This window comes from Nomia melanderi, chromosome 7, assembly GCF_051020985.1.
Source record: "Nomia melanderi isolate GNS246 chromosome 7, iyNomMela1, whole genome shotgun sequence".
Lineage (NCBI taxonomy): Eukaryota > Metazoa > Arthropoda > Insecta > Hymenoptera > Halictidae > Nomia > Nomia melanderi.
Genome location: NC_135005.1, coordinates 11,507,370 through 11,524,350, shown reverse-complemented (window position 1 = coordinate 11,524,350; position 16,981 = coordinate 11,507,370). Strand labels below are relative to the sequence as shown.

Sequence of the window (16,981 nt, the reverse complement as noted above, 5' to 3'; positions counted from 1 at the left end):
TCGACGCCGAAAATTAAATTTCTCCGCGAAACAAAAGTCTCTGTACCTCCGAAAAGAGGGACGCGTTGCCATAATAAGGGCTGTTAATTAAATTTTTGCGCGAATTGGTTACGAGTACGTACCTGCAGGTAATAGTAATAGAAATTTGTGCGAGCGGTTCCGGGAAGTTCATCGAGTATAACGCAATTTTACGAAACACGCGTCGCGGTCTTTCGAATACGCTTACCGAGGCGAGCCTCGTACAATCGCGTCCCCCCTTCCCGTTCCACGTTGTATAAGATATATTCGTTCCGATCGTTCCGACAGACCTGTACGCGCTTTTTTCTCTCTCTCTCTCTCTCTCTCTCTCTCTCTCTCTCTCCTTCTCTTTCCTTCCCTTCCCTGTATCGCCCTCTCTATCCCACCTCTCGTCACCGCGCACACACACCCTCTTTCTCTCTCTCTTTCTCTACTTCTCCACTTGCCTCTGTTAATCGCTCTGTCTCGCTCTCTCCGCCGCTTTCGTGCCACGAACCCCCGTGCGTCTAATTGTTATATTTATAAAAGGGGAGGACCGGTGTATGCGGTGATACGTCGAAGGGATACCGTTCCGACGAGACGCGCTTTTTTTTTGGCCGAGAGACGAACGCGACCCCTCGACGCTTTTGCGAATCGATATCAACTCGAAACGAACGTTACTCGATTTTCCAGCGCGCGATGCGCTGCCCAAAGGCAATCGCGCGCCGAAAGCAAGAGTACCGACTGAAATTCGTTTCCGAACGCATCCAGGTCAATTTGCTACGATACCGTTGATATCGGCGGAGTCGTCTTATCCGACGGCGCGCGACGATCTATAGAATCCCGGAAAGATTACGCGTTGAAAAACCGGATAGCGACGATTGCTGCGAATCGGAATGGTGAATGACAGTTGAAACCGACACTCGGGCTGGAAGGACAAGGGAAAACGGAGGAATACGGGAGAATACGGGCGGACGTGGGTGTACGAGGGAGGACGGGAGGAAGGGCCGAGTGGGCTGGCTGGAATATTGGACAACTAATTACCTAATCACTCATTATCTAGCAGAGGCCCGAGGACCGGTGGATCGGTGGTACATACGTAGCTAGAGGTTGCTAGGTCGTAGAATAGGTTGCCCAGAGGGCCATTGTGATACGCGAAGCAGAATCATGTAGGATCGTATATTATCGATGGGAGAGGGGGTTGGAAGCGACGGACTCTCGCCTCGACCCTTAACACCCCCTTACCAAGGCTGGATACCACCGTTAAACAGATCCGTCGACGTTTCAAGCGATCGTTCGCAGCCGCCGATCGAGCCGGAGTTCGCGTCTTTATTCGTTTTCTTTCCTATCCCCTCGATTCTATCTGCCTCTCTATGTTTGTTCTATCTTAGAACGCAAACATTAACAGCCAGAATAGATAACGATTGCTCGAGTTGGCGTTGAACGGGAATAAAACGACTTCCAGCGGTGGGAAGCTGCTCGTTAAGTGACATAACGGGCAGAGATTTATCAATGCGGTACGCGATTACGTCTATATTGGAATCGCTTTCCCTCGGATCTATTTTCGCGCTAGTCAAATCGAGTATGTAATCGCTCGTTCGGAAATACAGTCGCGTTTCAGAAATAGATAAACGGTCCGTTCGAATCGCGGTTCTCCCTATTTTAATCTCATCGTCGAAACACGAGCGTGCGACGATCCCCGACCGGATCTCGGTGCCTCTCGAGCTTTCCATTTTTTAGTAACCCCTGGAATGCTCGCCGCTTCACGATCGCGTCGCCTCGCTTTCGTCCTCGCTTTCGTTTCGTCCCCGAATCCATCCTGCATTCGTATCGACCGTTTTCGTTCGGAAATCTTGGACGCTCGTCGACCGCGAATCTCGGATTTCGTTCTTTTCTTCGACGACACCGACGCCGCGCGTTGAACGTTTCGCGGTGCGTCCCGGCGAATATTCTTCTCGGCGTTTTCGAGAAACTCGTCGATTCTCGAGTCGATCGCTCACGATCCAACTGTCGAGACTTATCGCGGGCAATCGTATATAGTGCGAAGGGATGCTACGCTGAAACGGCGAGCAGACGAACAGCAAACACCGAGCACGGCTCGAGAAGGGTACGATTTAAGGCACGAGCCGGAACAAAGGCTCCATTTAGGCAGTTACCTCTCGACCGTCGCCGAGGAAGAATCTTCGTCGCGTCTTATGCCGAACCGCGCGGTCGGTTGACTCGTGTCCGCCAACAAACGCGAACGCGTGCGAATAAATCTATTTTCCTCGCGCAATTTTCACCGTTCATTCGAATTTGTATATCGAGAAAGAAATACGCGGCAGAAAGAACACGGCTATGGGTAGAGGGTGGAAAAGGGCAAGGGGAAAGGTAAGGTTGGGGACGAAGGGAAGAGAAGAAGCGCGAATAGAATAGACGGCCGAGCGATCGGAAATAAGTGGTACGATCGGGCTTTCGAGCTTTCTAGTCGCGCGTTTCACCCCGACACGGGGATGACAGCCACTGAATAATAAAAGAAGCCACGTCGAGGTTAGATATTCTTACGATCACCGAGAACCCTTCCCTTCCACCGATACGCAGCTAAATCCTCAATAATTCAGCGTTCACCTCGAACATTTTTCCTGTTTCCGATTGCATGCAACTATATACGTATACCAAACTGCGTTTTCGATCAAACTCTACCGACCCGCTCGGTTTCCTTTGCCGTCGGTGTCCGACGAGAAACCCGATCGTCGTGTTCTCGCTGGGAAACTTTTAATTCGCGCTAGCATTTTTTGTTCCCTCCACGAAGCCGATCTATAGCCTACAGCCTACGGTCCCTCTCCCCGAGGGGAAACATCGCGAGCGTGATTTTCGAGCAAGCGTTTCGAATTTCTTGGCCTGTCGGCTACGAATGAACCGGGCGACGCGTTATCCCCCTCGTTCACTTATTCATACCCGCAAAAGTATGCGCGAAACGAACAATCTCCCTTTCGTGCGCGTACGGTGAGCGCCTCTCCGCGGAGAGGTAACAACGTTCAATCGCTGGTATCTGTCCTCGGAATCCGCTTCGATTCGCGAAAGAATTCGTTTTCGATGGCTGACGTCGCTCCACGCCGGTCCAGCGGGTTAACGAGATCGGCAGACATTTTAAAAGGACAGAGCACCGCTGCCGAGCGGTGGCCCCCTTCAATTATTCAGGCGCAATTAACACGTCAATAGGTCCGTTGCACCTGGCTGCCAGGGCTGGGCCGTCTTTCCGCCAAATATGTACGTACGTTCGTGAAATGGCACCGACAACCGACTTCTGCTCCTTTCTCTTATCTCGCTTCGTTCCCTTGGCCCTCTTCTCTTCCTTTTCCCAGCTTCTCAAGTACGTCGAGCTACAAACCTTTTGCCTCCTTTCTTTCTCCGTTTTCCTTTTTCCTTTTTTCTTTCTCCATTTCCCGTCGACGCACCGTCGCGCTGACCCTTCCGCCGCTTCACGCGTCCCGTTCTTTCTCGTTTTTTCCTATGTCTCGTACCGTCTCATTTCATTTCGTCTCGTCTCGTCGTCGACGCGACCATCGGCCAGCCACGGTCCTTTCATTCGCGCGTCAACGGCAACCCAAAGAGGATAATACGATGCAAAGCGTACGAAGCGATCGTAGATTCGTTTAATCGAGTAGAAACGATACCGACGCGTCGTGCTCGGGGAAAACGTCTCCGACGATACGCGAAATCTCGGTACGTTACTCGGTCGAGCGCGCACGATTCGTGGGAATCCTGGAAGGATTCGTGTTCGCATCGAGTACGAAACAGCGGTTATGCGGCGTTCAAACGATTCGATCGTACGCTTGCATGTTCAAGGACAGGGGAAGCGGATTCTTAAGATCGCATGTAAAGAGGTTAATAAAAGGAATCGCCTGGCTAGAATGTTGCGAACGATGATGATATCTTACCGAGCCGCGGAAACGGCGAGGCGTTTCGCGAAAAGAATTCTTCGAATAGCGCGGTCTCGCGGTGGCTTTTGTACGCCGCGGTCGGAGGAGCGCGCAGGGTGCGAGAGAAAAAGGGATCGCGCGAAACTACACTCGCGTCGATAGCCTTACCGCGCACCCCACTCGTGCTACTCGGTATATTCGCGTACGTAACAAACGTAGACGCGTAGCTATAGCTATACCTCTATACGCCCGGAGAACGGCACAGGACGGAACGAGGAGCCGGGGGGAGAGACGGGGGATGAAATGCGGGGTCGCAAGTCGGTATTGTCGTCGGTTACAAATCAAATACCCGATATCATTGTTTGGTACAAGCCAGGCACACGGCTACCCACCCACTCACTCCCCTTTTATGCCACCCCTTTCTGCAACGTTAACCTCGCGCGCAACCTGCACACCCTGCCGCCACGACCACGACTAATAACCGCCGTCGGAACATTCGCTCCCGCGAGTAGGCCCAAGTATTCCGGCTCCCTTTGCTCGTTAATATTTCCGACTAATTCGGACTGCCACTGAATCGTTTCGCGCAGTTCCCTTCGCGGTTCACCGTAAAAACTTTGTCCGCCGATTTGTCCTGACGACACGGGTCGTCGTGTTCCGCGATCGGATCACGTTTCCCAATCGGTCGGGGGATACAACCGTTTCGCGCGAATCTCGCTCAAGATTGAACGGCACGTTTCGGGAATGTGGTAGAATAAGATAGAATACGATAGAATACGATAGAATACGATAGAATACGATACCAGCGTGGCGGGCCGTACTCGCCGCGCGCGGATAAATCGAGGTCGGCGGACGACAAGAGAAGAAGCGCGACGGTGCAACGGTTGGCCGGGGAAGGATTAGCGACGTCGCGATCGCTCATACCTTTAATCATAGAATCGAGCCACGGTAATTAATCAGGGGGTTAATTACAGCTTAGTCGACGAGTCTATTCCTACGTCGGAGAAGACTCGAAATATTCTGGCGCGGGGGTAGCATTCCTATCCGAGGAGCGAAAGCAAGAGCCGTGGAGACGCGCGGAGAGGTAGAGCGTAAGGGGTACGGGCGAGGAAGAGGTGGCACAGGCCGGGGGTGGGGGCGAGAGCAGAAGCGAGAGCGAGAGCGAGAACGAGAAAGAGAAGGACGACACGAGCGAGAGGGTAGACGGATGAAGAGGAGAAAGGGGAGCCTCGGCTCTAGGCACCGCAGGGGTAGGCGATTAATGATTCAGGGGCAGAATTTCGCGATGCTGAAATATTAAGCATATAACTCTCTTCCTCTTACCTGCTTTTCTTCTCCTTCTATTCCTTTCCCCTGCCGTTCTTCGTACACGGTGCCACTCTCCACCCGTTCTCCTCTCGCCCCTTTGGTGCTCTCCTCCTGCTCTCCTCCACGCATCTTTCTCTTCGTCAGCTAGTGTCCCCTATCTCGCGTTCTCCGTCTTTCTCTTCGTTCCTCCCCGCTCGCCGGTCGGTGTGTACGCACGGTCCTTTCACGCTGCACGCGCGTACACACGCATACGCGCGAATGCTTGCTCGCGCTCAGGCTCGCGCGCTTAGCCACACGGCAGCAGCATCATCAATATTTCCCTTTGCTCATTGTTCTTGTACAATACGTACAAGGCTGCTGCCGTCTCTGTAATTCCAGGCCGCCGGTGGGGGGAGAAGGAGTGTAGTGGTAGGCAGAATCAGACCGGGTAACGATTACCGTGGAAATGGCTAATTTCGTGCTACTCCGCGAACGCGACACGCGTATTACCGTATCTCTCTCAAGATGTTCGCTGTCGAATTTCGCAGCTGCGCGGCCGAAGCTAAGCTCGCGCGCGGCGAATATCCCGAGGACGGATCGCGAGAAGAGATCCGACGGCGTTTCGATCGCGATCGCGAGAAGACGAGCCGGAGAGGAAGCCGGAACGGCGAGAAAACGGTCGGCGGCCGGAGCCGCTGGCGACGGTAACGGAAGGAATCGCGAGGTAAAAGCGTGGAAATCCCAACCACGAATGCTTTACGATTTTATTTGGTGGCAGGATGGTGCGCCCTGGGCAGGCCATTTCCGTCCGTTTCTCTCGTCTCTCGTATTTTTTCATAACTGGCCCCGGAGCGTGCGTGTCGACGTCGCGAAAGTACTGACGGCGACCGGGGGTCGCTAGACCTCTCTCTCCCCCGCCGAATCGCGGCGCGGCGACCTTCCGGAATATTTCCGAGTTGGCGAACAGCCTCCGGAGACCAATTTCACCGCGTTCGTCTCTATCGCGGGGAAACGAAGCCGAACAGTCGAGTTTCCTTGGTTCCCCGTGCGACGCGGCCTCCGCAGCCGAGTCGAAATTTTTCCATTTCGCCGGAACGTACGGCGCGTTAGTATACTGTTTGCAGTTAAACAATATTACGTAGTAAAATTTATGGCCGTGGCCCCTTCCCGGACTGAAGCTGGCCTCGCGCACCGTACACCCTTACAATGCGTTCGCTCTCGCGCGGCTGAAACTTTCAGCGATATGAGAAATACGAGCGTTATAGCCGGTGCCACCCCTGCGTAACCAGCCCGCGATGATCCACGGCTTAACGGATACCGTTTCGAATCAGAGTCGCGGTCTCGTTTCCCCTTTAAGGTTTAGAAATTACTTTGTTCGACGATGCGAGGTTGCGTTTTTCCTCCGTCGAGGGTCCCGATTAGACGCGTCGATGGTTCGGACCCGATGATCGGTCGTAGATGTCGCCGAAGGAGGAGGCGCAAAGTCGCGGCCCCGTTTTCGGGATACCGCGAACGACGCCGATGCCACGCGGAATATCGCGCGGAATTCGCGCTTTTATCGCAACGCAATCTCGCGTCGCGTTTACGCGGCGTGACCCGTAAAAACCGAGCAATATTCCTCCGTCGGAAATCCCGCGAGCGTCGTTATTCGAACACAAGTTCAACGACTCGTTCGTCGTTTGGCATTGCCGCGCTTGATTCCGCGCTTTTACGGTTCTAATATCGCGTCTATGTTCGCGCGACGATTCCCGACCCTTTTCGAGGCGAGCGAATCCGTAGTCAAGTTCGAGCGAATGTCGCCGCGGGCTAGGGATACTGGAGTGCCGACTTCGGGCCGAGGAACGCGCGCGTCGCAGGAGAACGGGAAGCCGGAGATCGGCCGCGGTGCGAGACAACGCGAAGGAACGAATGCCGAGGAGACGATCGGGAAACTGCGCGCGTCCGAGGAAGAGAACCGAGGCCGGCCGAGCTAGTCCCAAAATTCGCGTTAATAGCCATTTAGGAGTGTCTGCCGGAGTCGGAGGGACAGACGCGAACCGCCTCTTTGTACCCTTAATTTAATTAGGGCGGCCATCTCTCCTTTCTACCGGCGAGCCGTAACTCCGTTATCGAGAAGCATGGCTCCCTAAATACGATCGTTAATATTCTTGCTTGTCTCCAGGAAACGGCAGCCTGCGAAGCATCGTTGTCGTTAAATAATCGTTTCCCCTCTCTTCGCAATCGAATTAGTCCGTCGCGAAGCGCGGAGTACGGGGAGAGAGTCGGTCGCCGAGTTATTCTTTAATTCGGCTCGAGCCTTGAATGCCTTCTCGATCGTCTTCTCGATCACCTCCTCGATCACCGAGGAGAGGAACCGTCACCGAACTGGTACCGCCGCCACGTCGTTGAACTCACTTGTCGGGAGAACCGCGACTGGAGAACGAAATCGTCCGCCTCGGTCCGCGCGTTCGGCGAGACGCGGCCGATCGTCTCACGAGTCGGACGAGCTCGATCCACTTCGTTTACCTACCTTACCGTAAACGAAACGGCGAAGTGCCAGGAACGTTGCACGTATTCACCGGCTACGAATTCCGCGCATCGTTTTTAGTTGAATCGTTAAGGCGACGAAACAAATTTGCCGAGCGTAAATCTTCTCCGCACGGCCGAACAATGTATCGAGGCGCTTTCCCCGTCGCTGAAGGGTTAAACAAGGTTTCTCTGTGCGATCGACGAGAATAGCTCGTCGCGAGAGTCGGTCGTTGCGCGACGCATAAATCTCCGCCACGGTAGCCCAACCTCTAGGCTTAAAATGAGTTATTTTCTTCGTTGCCGAAACGCGGGAAGGGGAATCCTCTTGGGATGGAAGTTGGGCTTAAGGACACTTTACGGTGGTTCAGCGGCTGACAGTCATCGGCGCGAGCGCCGTACGTTACTCGAAACGAGCGTAATTTCTCGCCGCGCGTAACAAAATTCTATACATAGTCGCGCTCGTTTTCGCGGTATCGCGCTGGATAATTTCTGCGACGTTCCGGGAATTTTAGTGCGATCTTCGCGTTTTCCCGATTCTTCTGTAACCGGACCGACAAACGTCGTTCACCGTTGATACTTCCGACGATATTCGACGAACAATGGCAACCTCTATTCCGCGATCGCGGTTCGAACGCTCAACTAAGGGCGGGGTTTTCGGTTTGCCCGTGACAGGCTTCGCGCGTTGTCCAGTTTCGGTTCTAGCAAAGTCTAACAAACGCGTACGGAATCGTCGTCCAGCAATTCGAGATTCCGAGCGAGTCGTTTTCCGGATTGACGGGGCGGACAGGGGATCTCCCGAAGACGATCTCTTTCGCCGACAGGAAAAGTCGATGGCCATCGACGTTCGACGAGAGTCGATCGGTGGCAGGGGGACCGGATCGCCGTCGACTCGCTCGTTTTCGTTGGCAGCGGTCCCGTCCGTCGCGAAGGGAGCGGAAACGCGAGCTCGAGCTGGAGCGCGCGAACCAGCCGCCGCGTTCGAAAGAGGAACGCACGACGGACTGGAAGGAAAGGGGCAGAGAAGAGAAGGACACGCGGGTAGGACGGGAGCGCGAGTGCGAGCGCGAGCGCGAGGCCGCGTGGGTGAGGGTAAGGGTGAGGGCGAGGGCGAGGGCGAGCGCGAGAACGAGAGCGGGCGCGAACAACGGCTGCGGCCACCACCACCGGAATCGACGCGGCTCGACGCCGCTCGACGCGGCGTGACCTCCTCTCGTCGTCGTCATCGGTGGATCGGAGTTTTGGGAGGCCGATCGGTGGGCCTCCTCTCCGATCTGCCGCGGGAGAATTCTCTTCTTCGCGGTGAAGGAAGCGAGAGGCCGATCGCGAGAGGGAGAAAGAAGGAGAGGCGGTATGAGGCGGTCTCGGGGGGCGGCGCCTGTCGGCGCGTCCGATCGGAAGGTGAGCCTCCCGATTGGCCGATGCGACGGCGGAGCGAGGGGAACGCGAGGACGCGCGAGCTACGTACGCTTCCTCCACCCGCAACCGTTCGTTCTCTTCGCGATCCCTCCTCTCGCTCGCTCGCTCGCGGCCTCCTCGTCCCTCCGGGTCTGGTCGCGTCTCGCTCGCGCCGCCGCCGCGGCGCCTGGCCGCCTCTCCGTCGCACCCGCGGCCCGCCTTGGCCGATCTCTTTCCCCGCAACGGTCTCCGTCGCTCCCACGCAGCACCGCCACGCCAGCCACGCCGCTGGCACCGCTGCAAACACACGGTATATCGGCGCTCGACCGCCTCACGGCCTCTCTACTGCTGCCGCTCGAGCGAACCGTCGCCGCGCCGCGGCGAGCCTCTCAGTTGCGACGCGCTCGTCACGGGGTGTAGATCGTGCGTCGTTGCTCGCCCCATCGGTCTGTCGAACGCGCGCGTCCACACGCGTCGCCGCATCGCGCGCGCGATTTTCGATTGCCAGTGCTGATCCAGCAGTGACGATCGGTGCCGCCCAGTGTTTCGCGTCGATGGTGATTTTCAACGCGACCTGTGGGACCGCTGTCGCCGCTACTTTTGACAGCTGAACACCGCGGCGAGGTTTTTCGGACCACGGGACCCGTGCTCGGGCGCAGCGACGCGTGCAGGAAACACGGATCGGTCGAGCGGAACGATCGCGAGGTCCGTACGGAGGCGAGTTCGGTTCGCGTGGCGCGCGCGGGAACACCCGCACGGTCCCTTTTCGAAAGTCGCGCGGGCGCGAGCGCGAGCGCGCGTGCGGCCTGCTCTACTCGCCGTGGTACGAGTCGCCGCTCGAATTGCGAGCCTTCGTCGGAAAGGATGCGTTCGACCACGCGGGTCGTGCGAGGTCATTGACGAGCGACGATCTCACGGATCCCGATAGATCGAGCGGAAACCGCGAGTCGGACTATTTGAGCGAGAGAAACGGTGGGAAGGACAGGGCGAGAGAGACACGGGGTACATCGGAAGACGGTCCAGGGGAAAAGGATGCTCGGCCGCGACACCCTCGGGACGAGCAATCCCGAGGACCCGCACGTTTGACGGCCCCTCGCCCGTTGCCACGAGGAGACGACGCGTGGACAGGCGTGTCGAGATACGCGCGATTCAAATTTCGCGCGTGGCTGTGTACGTGTGTGTTACAGATGCGGCCTGGCTGTTGACGCGCTCGCGATCGGTCGTTGAAACCCCCGAGGCGTCAACGGAACGACGTTCTCGCGACACGAGACACCCACGATCGAAACGGAGCGGGAACGTGTGAAGGAGCGAGCCGAAGCCGCGAAGGAGCTGGAGGTGGAGGTGGAGCGGACGGTGCTGGCGGAGCGAGAAGAGAAGCAGGACCGCGAGAGCGAGGAGGAGGAGGAGGAAGAGGAGGAGGAGGAGCCGGAAGAGGAGGACGACGCCGCGGAGGAGGAAGAGGAAGAAGAGGACGAGGAGAGGAAAGAAAGCGGAACAGGAACAGGAAGAGGAACGAAACGAGGAATAGGAAGCGGGGGAGCATCCGACAGAGACGCGAAATCCGACGAAAACATGACGCAACAGAGCGGAGCTGGGTCGCCCCAGCAATTTTGCCTGAGGTGGAACAACTATCAGACGAACCTGACGAACGTGTTCGATCAGCTCCTGCAGAGCGAAAGCTTCGTCGACGTCACTCTGGCCTGCGACGGGCACAGCGTGAAAGCGCACAAGATGGTGCTGTCCGCGTGCAGCCCGTACTTCCAGGCCCTGTTCTTCGACAATCCCTGCCAGCACCCGATCGTGATCATGAAGGACATCAAGTGGCCGGAGTTGAAGGCCGCCGTCGAGTTCATGTACAAGGGCGAGATCAACGTGTCGCAAGAGCAGATCGGCCCACTGCTAAAGGTCGCGGAGAGCCTCAAGATCCGCGGCCTGGCGGACGTCAACAGCGAACAGGAGCTGACCTCCAGGCCGAGCCTGGAGGAGGCGGCGAACGCGGCCGCGATGCACAGGAAGAAGCGGTGCCGAATATCGGGGGAGCGATCGCCACCGGGCAGCAGCCCCGATCGGGTAGCTTCCGGTAGCCTGCCGGACGATCAGGACCCCAACTCTGGCGCTGGCGTGATCGTGCCTGACATTCACGGCATGCTGACCAGCAGCTCCACTCCGAGATCTCTCGGATCACCCGGCACTCCCAACGTCTCCGTTACCCCGCAGATCAACCTTCAGGAACTTCCGGTATCGCTGCCGTTGCCGCCGCCCCCGCCACCGCCCCCTCAGGGACAGCAGGGTTCGCACTCCGTGGCCGCTCACCATGTGCCCGGCCACGTGACTTCCGGTACCCACGCCTCCGTCAACCACCTGACCGCACACGGACAACAGCTCTCCGTTCAGCAGCAGCAACAGCAGCAACAGCAACAGCAGCAGCATCACCAGCAAGGCGGCCCCGGACAGCCGACACCCGGAGACGATCTGGAGATCAAGCCCGGCATCGCCGAGATGATACGCGAGGAGGAAAGGGTGAGTACACATTCTCGTTTCTTCGTTTTCGTTACGAATCGATTCGGTCCTCCGAACGAGTCCTTTCCTTTCGGGTACGCGATCGACGCGTTCGAAACCAATCGGCCGTACACAACATGTCGACGACACAAAAACCGCGCGCCAACTATTCCTTTGATCGGCGGCTCGCGATCAAAGGGGGGACTCGGGAGGAAAAAACCGAGCGAAACGGCGAATCGCGCGGGAACACCGACGCGGGCGCGTAATTGGATTCGCGGGGCAAACGAGATCCGTCGTGCTGTCCGTCTCTCGAGAAGGTGTATCGCGGCGCGTAGAGCCGGCTTGCTGCAGAGGCGCCTCGGCGGCTCGGAAAATTGCGGAAAATGACCAAAGGAGCGAGGGGGTGTCGCGACGCGGCTCGGGTCGGAAGGGTAACGGCGAGGGTGGCGGCGGTTGGCGGTCGGCGGTCCCCAAAGGCGGGAGAGAAGGCGACGCGGTCATAATTGGAGGCTCGGTTTTCGAGGTAAACTCGCGCGGTCGCAAGAGCACGCGAGAAATCGTAGGGTAGAGTCGCGGCGTCCGGCGCGCTCCCAATTACCGCGAGAAGCGAAATGTTTTTACCCGAAACGACGCGACGTCCAACGGAAAGACCGGACGGACTGACCGCCCTGCCTTTGCCGGAGAGGTCCAATTACCCGGCGATCGGCTTCGACGGTGTGCGCTAATTGAGAGTATCAATGAACGTCAATGAGCATAGTCAATATTTGGACGCGGAGCATCCGACCGTTTTGTAACGTTCTTTTTGTTAAAACGAATGACAAATATTGACTACGCGCTCGTTCGCGCATACGTGACACACACCGGGTATCGGCTGTTCTCGTTAATTACATCGGGACGACGGTGTCTCCTGCATTATTTATCGTCCGCCACCGGCGCAAGTTATTAAACGAACGGCTACCGCGCGCGCTTCGTTTCGCAATCCGATCGCGTCTGCCCTTCGACGCGGCTCGTCGGATTCCTCCGATTCGATCCGGGATCGACGAGCCTTGGCTTCCCCGAAACCGACGTAGGTCCTCCTCGGCGCGTTCTCGATCGTCACGACTAACAGAGAACGCGGTTGCATCGTTTTTTCGGCTCGTCGCCCCTTCCCGGTTCCCTTCTATTCGCCACCTCGGTAGGCGAACCGAAAATCTGGTCGCATCGCGTAATCTAATTTGCCCGCCGCCGTTCCGTCGCGAAACGGCCGAGATCGATCGGTCGCTCGGAGATCGGCAAATACGCGGCGGAGGTATCTTTGTTTCTCGAGCAATCTAGAAAATTGAAGCGAGTCGGTCGTCGGAGGCCGAGCATTATTTTTCTATCGTGGCTATATATCGGACCGATGACGCAATCGGCTATGTATAATGGGTATAACATTCCGCGGAATTCCATTATGTTAACGCAACCACGTTCCAATTCTCCGGGCATGCCTGCTCGTATCGTAATACGCTAGTATATCGCAACTATTCCGCGATAGTGGCGCGCGAAGCCTTTCCGATTAAAATGCCTAATTGATGCGGGCGAACGTAATACGAGGTACGTAGATTCTGATATTTCGGCCAGCGGCAACCCGTGTACCGCGAAAACCCGTCGAAAGTTCGTCTCGGTTTCCTGCCGGCAAATTTGCCCACCGTGCCAAACTGGCGGCGACCCCCGCGCCCTAACGCGCGCACCCGCCAACTTCCGAGCGTACAGCGTTACGAAAAATACTGGTCGGCCGACCGATACGGCTTTACACGGCGCTACACGCCGCTGTACGAGCGCCACTCAAGAATGGATTATTAAAGATTTAACCGCCGCGAAGGATCTCTTCTACTTCGGGGGCTGGATTTCCTTCGGATTAAGAGCTTTGATGAAACGGGATTTAAATATAAATTGTCTTTTAACCGTTCGATCGTTCGGCGATACTCCCGCGGCCATCGTATCCGGACCGATAAAAGACGCGTCTCTGGAGCTCCTTTACGGGTGGCCGCGACGACGCGACGATACGACGGCACGGCGGAACGGAGACGAAGGAGAGGGAACGGGCCAGCAAAGGGATGAAACGAACGTGTGCCGCGTTTCGCAAAAATGTACACAATGTACAACGCGAGAAGCAGCAAAGCGCGATCACGCGGTCGGTTGAGCTCGAAAGGACGGGTCGAAAAAAAATTTAATCTTCCCTCGTATTATCCTTTTTGGCAATAACGGCTTTACCTACCGGATCCTCCTACTCTATGCAACCGTCGTTCCCTCTTTCTCTCTCTTTCTCTCTCTTCCTCGGTTCTTCGCTGGACCTCTCTATCCAACCCCCGATGGTCGCGCTGCTCCACAGGCCACTGGTTCGAGAGAGTCGAGCGTGTCCCCTGTCGCGTCGAGAGACGCACGGGACGGACAGTCGGTTGGATGCGGCGAGGGAAAGAGACAGAGACGGAGGAAGGAGGTGGATGAGGTGGAGGAGGAGGAGGAGGAGGAGGAGGAGGAGGAGGAGGATGAGGAGATGGAAGCGGAATGAGAGATGGAAGGGGCGAGGGGGAGAGATCGGAGAAAAAAGTCGCAAAACGGTAAATCGTGATTCGTAGTAACCGAGCGAGCGCCATTCATCCTGATACACAGCGGATGCGACTACGTATTTCCTTCGTTCCGTTTAAATTAGTGTTTTTGCCGTACGGTCTTGATTGTGTTTTCGCGCGTCCGATCTCCGCTCTCGGACGGTAGAGCGGGTCTCGCGCTCGCGAGCGGTCAACGCGCCGGCGATCGCCCGCACGCACGCGTATCGATTCCGCGTTGATGAACGCGTAACGGACCGCCTAAGCGATATATCAGGAGCGTCGTTTCGACGGGCAGGGCTCGTCGCGATACCGGCCGCGGCAAAATTGAAAAGCTTGATGTATTAAAATGCGTGACGGCGAACCCTCCTTCGGAACGGCGAGCAAAAAAGCTACCGCGACCGGAGTCGCGTCGCCTCTCCTCTTCTCGTTTGTACGCTAGCCCCGCTTTCGTGTTCGGCAGTCGATTACGCCAGCCGTCGAACGGTGATCGAGAGTTTCCGTCTATCGCGGCAACGATCTTAAGTTCTCTCCCCCGTAACGGCGATTTTTCCGCGCGCAATTCGGCAACCGATACGCGCGCGTCCCTTCCCACGTCGCGACGATGTTCGCTATCGCCCGCGCTTTGGGACGCGGGACTTGCGCAACCGTCGTCGCCCGACAGTGTCAACTCGCCTCGAACGCGTTTCGAACAACATTTTATTTGCGCAAAGTCTGTCTCGTACGCGTCCGCGCGCTATCGCGCTCGGTCCGACGATTCGAAACGTCCCGGAATTCAGTCGTGTCGGGAAGGCGGTCTCCGTTTCGGAAAATAGACACCGAGGAACGGCGACCGGCGACCGACGGCCACCGACGGCCACCCTCGTACAGGTGGATTCTCGAGCGATGCGTCGATCGCCGCCGAGGGCGATAACGCGGAAGTTTCACGGCGATAGAGCGACTCGCGGGAGGCCCTTGACCCGCGTTTAGATACAAATGCGAGTTTATCGATTATCCGTGAACTTGTTCGTCGAGCGATGCTCGAAAATAGCGGTGTTCCCGGAGTCGGTGTCTCGTTAAAGTCAGCCTTACGAGCGATGGCGCGACGGCGGATAAACGTTTACGAGAGACACGAGCAACCGAAACGGAGTACGCCTGGGATAGGTGGGGTCGCGCTCCCGGCAAGACCTTCCCGCGATGTGGAGATATTCTCGTACGGTCCAGTTCTCGCGGCCACTCTCTTTTTTGCCAAGTTTCTGCCCGGTTTTTGCGCGGTTTTTGCGCGGTTTTTGCGCGGGTGCGATGCACACGCAACGGAGCCGTACGCACGCGATCTCTCGCGTCAACCACGTCTACTCCGCGTGGCCCGTCCTCGTACCGCGCCGCTTGCGACCGCTACACCTATACAGGCACGCGTAGCTTCCGGCGATAGCAGGTAGAGTTGGTTTTTGTCGGATTCTCGCAGGCCGCGTCTAAAGTCGCGACCGGCTAAACTTGCAAGGACGGAGCCGGAAGAAATTGGCGGGTGAGCTAGGGAACGGAGCGAAGACGGGAGGATGGGCGAACACCGGCGCACGGGATCGGCGTCGAAGAGTCCTTCGAGACCTTCGGGTTCTTCCGTTCGCCGCGAACTCTATTTTATAATGGGGGACGGTTTAACGACCGTAATTGTATGTATTTTAAATATTTCGAAAATTGTTTTCCTAGGAAACTCTTCTGCTAATGGCAATACTTGGAATATAATCTAAGGTTAACCGGACCGTATGGACGCTCGGCGGAGTAACTCCGATCCTTCCCGTCTCCCTTTTCTTCCGGCGGCTCTCGATCCTCTCCGCCCACCTCCGAGATTCCTCGATCTTTCCGTTTCGTCGGGTACGCGACACCGACGTGGTTACTCGCTTCCGATCCGCCGTATGTTTCACTCGAGGCCCGAGTTCGCCACGTCTCGCGGCTGGTTCCAAGGTTGCGCGCGACCGAAACGTAATTCGTGGAACACCGACTATATTCTCGCGCTTTGCTCGAAATCTCGACGTTCCTCAGGGTGCCCCTCGATTTCCCCGAATTCTTCCGGGAACTCCGACGCCCGCGCTCCCGGAGCTCCGATTGGTTCGGCCGATCGGTGAATTCGATGGTGGACCTTGCTCGTCTTCGCTCGGGGAAGAGATTTGCGCGTGGAAGCGACACGACGTGCTCCGCGAGGAGACAGCGATCGGGAGGAGGTAGAACGCGTTGGGGAATTCATAAACGGTTTCAGTATACACGAGTTACGTTGGTTTACGTAAGGGCCGGGAGAAACGGCATTATTTATGGAACGGCTCGATACGGTTTAGAAGAACGATTTACGAAATTACGAAGGGGCCGGAACGGCCATCGAGATTCGATATTTCGATCGATCGGCGAGGGGACGAGCGCGATCGAGCGAGTCGTGCACGGCGAATGTTCGGCGGAAGGGAATCGGGAGGCGGGGAAAGAAAGCTGCTTGTTCTTGAAAGATGTAAGCGCGTCCAGTGGCAACGTCCGCGGGACCGCCTTGAAAAATTCAGTCGAACGACGCCGGGAAGACACTTTTTCGCGATTCCCGGTCGCAAACTCGGCCGAGAAATTCCCGTAAGGAGCTTCTCGTAATAATGTAACGAGCCGAAGCATCGTCGGGTTGACGACCGAGCCGGTCACCCGCACGACCGCTCTTTATCGTTTCGCGATTTCGCGACGCCGCCCGGCGCTTTCCCCCCGCCTGCGTTAATTTTTCAGCGAACCGGCCCGGCGGAGTTCAGTCAAATTCGAAATCTTTCCCGTCCCGTGTTCCGGAGGGGACGAACAGGATCGAACCGAGAAGGGAGGCGGGCTGCT

General features: G+C 56.8%; 1 protein-coding gene across 10 annotated transcripts in view; it reads left to right on the top strand.

Moving 5' to 3' along the window:
* The window catches only part of LOC116424941 (protein bric-a-brac 1), a 224,825-nt gene that overhangs the window by 56,217 nt on the left and 151,627 nt on the right, over nucleotides 1-16,981 (top strand). For all 10 annotated transcript variants that reach the window (XM_076368931.1, XM_076368930.1, XM_076368936.1 and 7 more), the window contains one exon: nucleotides 10,274-11,606. In XM_076368931.1, the coding sequence (XP_076225046.1) occupies nucleotides 10,659-11,606 (948 nt within the window). In that variant the 5' untranslated portion in view covers nucleotides 10,274-10,658. The remainder of the gene's footprint in view (nucleotides 1-10,273; nucleotides 11,607-16,981) is intronic.